General features: G+C 33.0%; 1 protein-coding gene across 1 annotated transcript; it reads left to right on the top strand.

Moving 5' to 3' along the window:
• The first annotated feature begins 2730 nt into the window (after positions 1-2730).
• Positions 2731-8266, top strand: LOC130808730 (AP-3 complex subunit sigma). Its single transcript, XM_057674204.1, has 8 exons — positions 2731-2978; positions 3361-3543; positions 3676-3718; positions 3817-3878; positions 4861-4957; positions 7346-7416; positions 7597-7688; positions 7911-8266. Exons 2-8 carry the CDS (start codon positions 3475-3477, stop codon positions 7972-7974), a joined length of 498 nt encoding a protein of 165 aa, XP_057530187.1. The 5' UTR covers positions 2731-2978; positions 3361-3474; the 3' UTR covers positions 7975-8266.
• The last annotated feature ends 3126 nt before the right edge of the window (positions 8267-11392 follow it).

Consider the following 11392-nt stretch of genomic DNA (forward strand, 5'->3'; position numbering starts at 1 on the left):
TTGAGTACTTATAAGCAGTAGTTACGTAATTTAAGAAAGTAAGTTATTATTTAAAGTGGGTAAGTCATTACTTTAAGACTACAAATAATCATGTTAAGTTCCTCATATACAACCTTAAACTAAATACTCATATAAGTGGTAGGTATTTACTTTAACAATGTAAGTCATTATTTTAAAGTAATAAGTATTCACTGTAAGTCAATAATTTAAGTTCATCACCAATAACCTATAAATACATACTTATAAAATAAGTAAATACTTTTCAAATGATAGTTCAATGGAGGTTTAGTGCCCAAACAATTTAATCCTACATTCTTGTAAAAAAAAAAAAAAGAAAAAAAAAAGCAGTTAACCATCCACTTCATGTACAATTAAATAATATTTATTTAAAAATCAATTTCCTGTACATATTAAGTTAGTTATATGTATTGTGATTTGTTAAATTAAAAATCAATTATTTTTTTAAAATAAATAATGTTGGTTGTTTGTATGGGCCCGTTTTACAGCACAGTCTTATTCAAAATTTGCTGGTAAAAATTGCCCGTATAAACTCAACAATAACACAACAACAATAACAGCTTTATTTTTATCAGTGATAATAAACAATATTATTAACAATGTTTATAAATAAGAATTACATATGAATTAACAAACCACTTTATTAATATCCAATATAATCCTAGACCAACAAAATATAAATCTTTCACTCCATCAAAATAAACACTACACCCACAAAAACTCACTTATTTTATAAAACTATCTTAACTTGCTTATTCATTTTGGTCAAAAACTAACAACTAAAACACATTTATTTATCAAAAGTTTCCAACTAAGGATGGCGGGTCTAAGACCCTATTAGACATACTCTAAACCCATCCCTTTTTAAGGAATGAGACCCGATCAACCCACCGAGTTCGGATCAAAACTGAAGCTCAAAAATGAATGACGAGTTTAGGTTCAGGTCCGGACCCTCAGACACAGACCCAACCTTTAGACTTGAACCCTAAAATTTTTTTTTTACAAACTTTGATAAATCCTAAAATTATCCCGCTTCTTAAATGTCACCATCCTTTTTCATTATGTCACCATCCTTTTTCATTTTGTCACCACTCTTTTAATGAATTACAAAAATGCCCTTGAATCATTTTGAATTATAAAATAAACCAAAATTATAAATATTATTAAACGTAGAATAATTTGCGAATTACAGGCTTAAAATTTTGCTCTTTTGCGAATTACAGCCTTAATGTTTATTTTTTGCGAATTACAACCACCAAAGTATCAAAGTTTAGAGATTCAGGCTAAAAACGTAAAACTCCGACCACTTAACCTAAAATTCTGACCAACAAAATGGTCGGAATTTTTGTTTTGGCTTGAATCTGTAAACTTTAATACTTTGGTGGCGGTAATTTACAAAAAATAAACATTAAGGACGTAATTCACAAAAGTGCTAAACATTAAGGTTGTAATTCGCAAATTATTCTTAAATGTAAAAAATAAATATTAATTACAAAAAAGTTTTTAAAAAAAATTGAAAAATGAACCTAGTCGCACGTTTTGGTATGATTCGACCTAGGCCAAGTAGCACGTTTTATGCGACTGCGTCTAATTTATTTATTCAATTAATTAATATTTATGTTTTTATTTCATTAAATTTTAAATTTTAGCTTGGTTGAAGATATTTTACAAAGAAGTGAAGAAAAAAGAGAAGAAAAGTGTTTATAATACAAAAGTTTTGTGCTGAAATTTGATCTATGTGCACCCTTTTGGTCATAAAATCATGTTAATGCAAGGTTTGTGGTATTAGAAACTAGACTTCAAACGCTTTCGAACGATATACTATATGCCCAACTTCGACAGCCAAGTGAGAAATGACAACCATGTAAAGTTTGCTTAGATTTTTAGTACACGGGTAAATGACCCAGTCGCACAAAACGCGCGAACGAACCACGATAGAGTTGCACAAAACGCTCAATTGGACCGTGGTAGAGTAGTGTGTTCCATTTACCCATGTACTAAAAATCAAAGCAAACATTAAACGGTCATCATTCTCGCTCAATTGTCGGAATTGGGCTTTTAATAATATATCGTCGAAAAGCTTTTTTAAAGTCTAGTTTCTAATGCCATAAACCTTGCATCAACATGATTTTCCTATCAAACATTATGGCAAAAAAAATGAATATATATCAAATTTTAGTTTTTAGTTGATTAGGAGTAATTAATATTATTATTTAACCCAATTTTGTACTTTTTGTATTATTCTTCTTGATTATTAGTTACTTAATACATTTAGTTTTTAGTTGATTATTAATAGTAATAATTTAATTAACTAATAATATTTTTGTTTAATTACTAATGAATCAATTTAATTAATAATATTTTAATATGCATCAAATAATTTTAGTTTAATTTTAAGTGATAATACTATTATTAATTGAAATATTATTAAATTAATAATTAATTAAGTAGTTACATTTATCAATCATATTGTTTAAGTGTCCAATTTAGTTCAAATTTCTTTTAGAAAAGTTAAAGAGATAGAATTATAAAAATCATTAAGAGCAATACTGAAATAGAATATGCAAAGAATAGCGACAAAATAAAAAGGGGCAACATTTAGTAAAGCCCGTCAAAATTTTATTTTAACAATTCCTAATCAATCACCATAAATTATAAATTACTATAAAAAGACAAAACAAATAGCAATAAAGTAAATAAAAAAAAGTTAAACTAAAATCCTAAAAACTTCTTTCTATCAAATTCTTCCGCATGATTTACCGGTATCTCCTAAGAGTAAATTCTGATCTTCTTCCTCAGACCTCACGCCTCATTTCTGTACTCACTCCGTCACTCCTTCATATAATCTGCTTGATACATCTGCAGCGGTGCCGCCTGTTCAGCTGTTCTTCCTCACGCGGTCACGCCAGATCTTCTATCTTTCATCTGCCTCACCTTCCTCTTCCTCACATCCTCACGCGGTATGATTTTATTTTTTTGTTTTACAAATAACCCAATTTTTTTTGATTTTAGGGTTTGATTTTGATATTAATCTGAATTGGTAGTTAAAAGCCATTGAAATTAGGGAAGCATTCTGTTTTTAATAGAATATTTACCATTTTCCCCCCCTTTTTTCGTAATCCATATCGATGATGCTTGTAATGTGATTCTCAATTTGTGCGACTTAGTAGTTTGTTACTTCACTGTCTTGAGTTAGAACCATTGGATAAAGATTAGTATTGGCTAGATCCTCTGTTATTGAGAAATCGAACGTGTGTATTTTATCTGATATTAGAGTATTGCATTGAGATTAGTATTGGCTAGATCTTATAATATGTATATAATTAGTCTTTGCAAAATCAGGGTTGAAATTCTAGGCCGGCTTCGGTCTCATAGAGATGCAGATGCTCTAATTATAGGCTCCTATAAAACGTCCAAATAAAGAGAAGAAATCAAATTAAATTGGACAAGAAAAAAATGATAAAGGCAGTTATAGTGCTGAATACACAGGGGAAACCTCGACTCACTAAGTTCTACGATTTCCAGGTAATTCCGAACTCTTGATTTCTTATTCAACAAATTTTAGCTAAATTGAAATTGAAATTAAAATTCCATCAATTTTTAGCTTCAAATTATAACATTTTCATATTTAATTTCTTGTTTGAATTGAAATTAAAGCCTCCAGAGAAGCAACAGGAGCTAATTCGCACCATCTATTCAGGTTAATTTCTCCCTCATTTTTCAGCAATTATTTTCCACAATCATATCCGCAGTTACTCTCAATTGCTGGATTTTAATCTTTTTTGGGGTTTGATGTAGTATTGTGCAATAGGCCTGAAAATGTCAGTAACTTTGTGGATTTCGATTCCATTTTTGGTCCGGTGCGTATCTTTTTCTCCTCGATGTTTCCATCATTTACAGTTCTGCATTAGTTTAATGTGGAACTTCATTGATATTTTGCTTCTGTCGATCAATTTCATGTTCCATTTTGAATTAATATTTTTCTTGCAATTTTTTGTAATAACAATTGAGCTACACCCCATGTCCATTTTTTTTTTGTGTTAATTGACTTACATTGATGATATCATGTTGCTAATGAATTTTGGTTTGTTTTGATGTACTCCCTCATATTCACTTCAATTGTCTCGTTTGCTTTTTAACATTGTTTATCCATCACTTTTGATATATATTTTTTCTTAATCTATAAGTTAGAGCATAGTCAAATGTGATTTTGTTTGGTTAATCATAACGTATCTTATTATATATCAATTTTTATCATTTTTAATTATGCAGAATCACAAACATTTTGAATTGAAAAGTGCATTAGATAGAGACTTAGAGTGAAAAAAGTAAATGTGACAATTGGGGTGAATAGGAGGTACTAGGAAGTATTATTCACTTTAGTGGATAGTTGCAAGAAAATTTAAAGAGTTGATTTTATTAAATTCACAAGAATCTGGAGGAATTCTTCATGTGACCAATTTTATGTGTAGAGGATATGTGATGAAAAAATGTCGAGTTTGAATCAGAAATATGATGTTAGAATTGGAGTAGGAAAGGATAGGAATGGAGAAATATGAATAAAATGGTTTTGCTTGATTGAGAGATCTGTGGATATTTGCAATATGTTCTTAATAAGTGAGTCAGCGACTTGTCAATCAATGAAAACCATTGAAATAATCGTGATCCAAATCGCCATTGTTGTTTCTAAAATGCACGACCGTTATTGTGATCGCGATAGCAACTTTAATGTTGCACTATGTTTTTTTGCCAGAGAGGGGGGTGTATATTTTCAGTCAACTCTATGATAATTGTTGCTCCCTAGCTGTTTGTCTATAATTAATAGGAGAATCTCATTTGCAGGATTCTCGACTTGTGTATAAGCACTATGCTACCCTCTACTTTGTGTTTGTGTATGACAGTGCTGAAAATGAGTTAGCAATGCTTGATTTGATACAAGGTATCTTGCGTTTGTAGTAAAATAACATTTTGTTATTTGTTCAATTTTCATCCTCAACTCAACTGGTGTTTGGGTTGTAATCTTCTGTTTGTATTTTTATTTTTTATTGGATAAGTTCCAAGAAAATCATCCCTTTGGGTGGTTGTTTCTAAAAATCCCACATTTGAGTTTTTTTTTCTTCTTTTAAAAATCTCATTTTAATCATATTTGCTTTTAAAGGACTCATGCCATATCATATTCATAGTTTACATGTCATGTTTGATTCATATAATTTTATGTTAGTGTTAATCGGTGACTTGATTGCACCATTCATGAGTATGCATTAGTGAGTGCATATGAGTGAAATTTTTTGGGTGATTTAGTGTGTGACTTAATGTGGTGATTAAGTTGATGCTCAATGCATGGAATAAATGGTGTGTTGATGGAGGCACTTAAACATGGGTATAATGGAGATGAATTAAGAGAGCATGATGAATGATAGTTAATGAGAAGTTTTAAGAGATGAAGAATCCCATTATGAACAATGTGCTTTGAACGAGGCATAAACGAATCAAGTCATGCCTTGAACGAGCTGTGCCATTAGTATACTCCAGTAGCTTCAGCTCTGCCTTGCTCGAACGAGCCTCAATAAGCTTGAATGAAACTTTCTTCAGCGGCAGACAGTAGCCATCAACATGTACCGCTCGAACGAGCGGCCTGGCAGCAGGGGTCTTCGGATCCGGTTTTTTGGTCTCTTCATGTTTTTGTGGCTGTTCAATTGTGCATTAAACTGTAGTCTTTATGGTCTATTCTCATTAATGTAATAATCCTCTATAATAGAGGTCTCATATGCTCATAGAATACATCCACAAAAATCCCTAAGCCTAAACACAAGCCTGTTTCTTCTCTATTGTAATTCTCCATTTGAGAGTTCTTTGGACTCTTTTGTGATAATATAAGTGAGATACTACACACCTGAAGACGTAGTCTTAATTGGGTGAACCTCGTTAACTCTTTGTGTCATTTTTATTGCATTATTTTCTCTTACAAACATTAGTTCATTGAAAGTGTAATTTATTCATCACAAAACCTCATATCCTCGATCTTGGTGATATTGGAGTTTGAAACAAGTCGTTTGAACTTTAACATAGCATCATTTTCATTTTATTTGAAACTCAAAAACATAAATTAAAACCCTTTTATTTTAAAGTTGAAACGTTAACCAAAATTAGAACTTTAAAATAAAAAATCAGAAATAACTTGAAAATCTTTTTAAAATCTAAAATACAAATCTGAAAAAAACAAAATTTATACGTAATAATAAAAGAAGACTCAGAACTTCTAGCCAACGTTCAAATTCTTTCATTATAATGGATGTTCTTGAATTTTTAATTCACTCCTTTGCTTCAACTTGTCGCCCTGGCTGAAGGAAAAACTTGAGGGAGGTCTATATGCAAAAAGTGTTCCTTCTAGCATCTTAACAACTTCACCAATTGAAGGCTGAAGAAATGGCTGATTTTGTACACACCAGTGAGCTATTTTTACTGCTCTTGATACTCTCTTATACTCCTCATGGCCTTACAATCTCTATTCTTTCTCCAGTATCTCAATAATCAAATGTTTAAAATTTAAAATCATCATCTTGAGAAGGATTCCTTTTGATCCTTGCAGTCTGATGCAGCTTTACTCCAAAAGTTGTATACATCTCTCAGATGCCGATTCTGATGAAGAGGCAGTTTCATCCTGAAGAAGGCCCTCAAGTGCAAAGTCCATTAGCTTTGGGACCAATTTTTATCAAGCATAACATTCTCAAGCTTCTAATTTCCATGAGCAACACAGCTTTGACACTCCATATGGAGATAGGCAAGAGCTCGTGCAAGGGAGGGTTACACGGGTAAGGGAGGCATAGGTGCACTGGGGAGTGGTATGGGTGGTTCATGGTTGGCATGGCTTGGGAGTGTTTGGATGGTCACACGGCTGGGCGAGGGGTGGAGGAGGTGTCATTGTGTCTCTGTCGCTGGGATGGGTGGGGTGATCGGGGAGGGTGTGGCTGAGCTAAAGGGTGTTGTAGCGTTGGGGTAGTGTGGTAAGTGGCCAACTGGGCTGGTGACTTGGTTAAATTTTTTATGTTTCTGCTATATTTTACTCTTAAATCTTTTCTGTTTTTTTTTTTACTTACTCTTTTATTTTTAATTATTTTTATAAATACTTTTAGTAATTTTTTGATTAAAAGAAACTCAAACATCAATGAGTAACCTGTTGATTTTAAGTCCTTTAATAGCGAATATATTTAAAATGCAAGATTTTTAGGGGAAAAATCCCAAAGGTGGGAGTGGGATTATTCTCTTCTTTTTTTTTTTCCTTTTGTTTGTCCCTTTTAGTTGCTATAATAACACTTTAGCCTGGCAGTTTTTGTAGAAACTTTGGACAAATGCTTCAAGAATGTCTGTGAGCTTGACATAGTTTTCAATTATGGAAAGGTAACGTACATGAATGGAGATGATAAAATTAAAACTTGTGCGGTTTTATGTGCCTCTGTTTCTGTTGATTATGTTACAATTTTTGATTTTTTTTTTTGGTTTATGCGCTGCAATGGATGTCTGATGGAATTTTAATGGCACCCTGAGCACCTGTCAATGCAATTTCCCTTGATTTTGCAGCTTCATACTATTCTAGATGAGATCATTTTTGGAGGCCAAGTGTTAGAAACAAACTCTGCAGAAGTTATAAGGGCTGTTGAAGAAATTTCAAAGTAAGTTTCTGTCACCCTTTGCTATCCTTCATATCTCGAATGAAAAGAAACAAAGGAAAATAAATTATCTCAGGATTAGAATTAGTTTTAATATTCATTCAATTCTATACAACAGTTGTACAATTTTTGTCTTGTCCCTATCTCTTAACTCAATTGAAGGGCCAAGAACCTATATCAAATTTCTACACTAATGCAATTTTTTGATAAATATACTAAATGTAGGTCGGAAACAGCTCCTGCCACCATCAGTCGAGTACCAAAATCGGTTTCTGGCTGGCGAAGGTGATTGAGTAAATGTTTCTCCTGTTTTTGATTGCGTCATGTCTAGTGACATGTCTCTTAGCAGAGCAGGAAGTAGTGTACATCGACGCCTAATATGCTGAAGAACTTGGGTAGAATTTCATATGCTTTAGCTTAGATCCAATTATGTAGAGATGTGCTTTAAGCATGATAATAATGTACATGTTTCTCTAGTAATGACTATTGGACATTGGATGACGATCAAGAATATTCATAAATTTCTTAAAACTGATATGGGTAAGTTCTTTGTTGTAGAGATGTGTTTAGTTATGTGTAAAGGGGTTGCACAAAATGCAAGCTTTCGTACAGATAAAGATGTTTTTGATCTGAAACTAGTTCTTTAAGATGAACAGAAGTGATGTTAGGTGAAGTGTTCCAACAGAACACTAAATCAACTTCAACAATTAATATTAAGTAAACTTGAATTGTACAAAATTTAATTGGATGATATTCATTAATTAAACCATTGTCTTAATATAATAAAAGCATGAGATGTATCTAGTTGGGATTTACATCAAATTTATTATGAAAAAGTTTAAAGGTCAGTTATGTGTATGAGATACATATATAAATTATGTTTCATATGTAGTGCTCTTTAATGCAAATTAATATAGTGCTCAATGCAAATAAATCATATATGTGAACTTAAAGAACTTAAGATTTTATTAAGGTCCCTAGTCAAATAGTGAGTTGACAACAATTATCTATAATAGAATTTTGATTTGTTGATGATTATGTTTCTAGGTTATAGAGACATTGTATGTCTAGTCAATCACATTTGTAGAAGTTAAGTATCTCTGTTCGAACATGACTTGATTTAAGTATATTTTTTTAATAATGGTGTCATAAAAACATCTCAAATTGACTAATACATAGAATCTCTAAATTCGAGTTTCTCATTGACTTCATGCGTGAGATGAGAATTATTGTTCTTTGATAGAGTTTAACATCATGCTTTAAAAAGGGACTATAAGGGCCTTGCTCAATGCTCATTTGCTTTTCAGTTCATTTTATGAGTCCGGAGAACATGATCATATCCCATGAGGATGACAATTGTTCTTACCTTATGTTTGATATTGAGTTTTTAGTAAAAGGAGCCCTATAACTCTAGCAAACTTATTTCTTGATCAAGTAGGAGATGATTATAAATGTTCAATAATCAAGAGAATATTTTGTAAGTCTTTAACGTAATTAAGTCGAAATACAATTGTACATTAATTTCTTTTACATTGATCAACATTTATGCTTTACTCAATATCAATGAACATCTGGGATACACTATATAATAGTCTAGATAAAAGAGTGAAACTAATCATAATGGTCTATTTGTAACCACTAACATTTGTGGCTAATTTTATGATGGGGTTTATGAGGATAATCCTAGAAAATTTGAAAAAAATAAGGTTATACAACAACTTAATTCCCAAAATAAGCTTCGGGAAAACTTATTTCTCAACATAAGCTTCCGTACATCCAAGCTTAGCCTCGGGTAAAATCGTTGTTACTAACAGCGTAAGAGGAAAAAAAAATTAAAAGGGCAAAGTCGCTGTTACTAACAGCGACTTAAGGAGTTGACTGGTCAAGCAACTCCTTAAGTTTCTGTTAGTAACAGCGACTTTGCCCTTTTTATTTTTTCAGGTTGCTTCTTCCTCATTTCAGTTCACGCCTTCTCTTTGCCATTTCGACACTTACGAGCTCTCTTTCTCCTTGCACCATTAAAATCAACTTCGATCCTTCAACTAAACTCATCAAATTTCAAGTTTGTACCAGTAATTAGTTATTTCATCTTCCTACATTGACGTAAGGTACTAATTTTTTGTGTTTTTTTCCATATTCGAAAAATTAGGGTTTACTTGGATTTAATGAACTTTCACATGAATGTAGGTTTTTAAACTTCCAATTTACTAATTCTTGTTCATCTACAGCTTATTGTTGTAGAAATGGATTCATTTCGTGTGACTGTTCATGTGACTGTTGTATGCTTTTGGAATGGTTCAATTCGATCAACTAGTAACAATGTTAAGTACGTTGGGGGAATACGTAAACTGTTTGCATGCAACTCATACATGGATTTGAATGAATTTAAACATTTTATATGCTCTAAGATTGGCATTGACACTACAAGAAGTACTGTTAATTTAAGTTTTAAGTACAATCTGAGTGGAGATTTGTTAGCTTTTCCGGTTGAGGATGAGGAGGCTATAGATGCAATGTGGGAGTATTCAAGGTCTACCCCTATTCCTTCTTTACAGTTATATGTAGAAGAGGTGCCCCTAGGGAATGAAGATATCAATGTTGTGGAAACAAATGCATTCATGAATATAACTTCTTCTGCTCCTTCTCATACGCCCTTCCCTACCCAAGAAACCCAAAATCCTTTTATGCCATCTTCCTCTTGTCCTTCTAATGAACCCAATCAACTTCAATTTCAAGTATCAAATGATGATACTTTTAACTTAGAAGATACAAATGAGCCTTGGGATGATGTTAATAGTGAGAGTAATGAATTCGTTGAAGCTCCTTCTGAGGACGATGTGGGTGTTGACGAGGAGGCTCTAGCTAATGACATGACCTTAGGAAACATTCCAACAATCGCTGCCCCTACACCCTATGCACTGGTTCCCCCTCTAGATGAACACATTGAGGACAACTTTTGTAGGTCTTAGGATTGTGATACAACCTACACCGACGAAGGAGAGTTTCAAAAGGGTATGATGTTTGATAACAAGGATGCGTTGTTGGACACTGTTAGATTGTATCATATTCGTAGGAACGTTGAGTACCGTACTGAGACTTCAAATCAAACTGTGGTAGTCTTGAAGTGTAAGAGAGGGTATGGTTGGAGGCTTAGGGCTAGGAAGAGCTCCTATTCACCATCATGGGAGATTATTACGTATAAAGGGAAGCATGGGGGTTGTGTATTAATTACTGAAAACGTGTCAGCTGGGCACATTCATTTGACATCTTCCGTGATTAACAATCTTATTAGAAATTGTGTTGCTCAAGACCCATCAATTAAGGTCTCTGTTGTGCGTCAAATGGTGAAAGACCAATTCGATGTCGAAGTGACCTATAAGCGGGCATGGTGTGCTAAACAGCAAGCCCTTCTGTCCATCTATGGTACATGGGAATATTATTGTCCTCTTCTTCCACGCTTCTTGAAGGCACTGCAAATTTCAAACCCCGGGACCGTAGTTGAGTGGTTCTTAAAGGAAGATAATGATGTCGGTGTGTATGTCCGTCCTAGTATTAGAACTTTCCAACGCGTGTTTTGGGCTTTCCAACCTAGTATTGAGGGATTCAAGTATTGCAAACCCGTTATTGCCATTGACGGAACACATTTGTATGGTAAGTATCGCCATACGTTGTTAACTGCCATTGCCCAGGATGGGAACAAGGGAATC

Source organism: Amaranthus tricolor, chromosome 3 (genome assembly GCF_026212465.1).
Source record: "Amaranthus tricolor cultivar Red isolate AtriRed21 chromosome 3, ASM2621246v1, whole genome shotgun sequence".
Classification (NCBI taxonomy): domain Eukaryota; kingdom Viridiplantae; phylum Streptophyta; class Magnoliopsida; order Caryophyllales; family Amaranthaceae; genus Amaranthus; species Amaranthus tricolor.

Excerpts from the sequence above, each read along its gene's own strand:
- LOC130808730 (XM_057674204.1), top strand. The coding sequence starts at position 3,475 with ATGATAAAGGCAGTTATAGTGCTGAATACACAGGGGAAACCTCGACTC. Across the intron at positions 3,544-3,675 it reads CTAAGTTCTACGATTTCCAG|CCTCCAGAGAAGCAACAGGA; the intron begins GTAATTCCGAAC and ends TTGAAATTAAAG. Across the intron at positions 3,879-4,860 it reads TCGATTCCATTTTTGGTCCG|GATTCTCGACTTGTGTATAA; the intron begins GTGCGTATCTTT and ends TCTCATTTGCAG.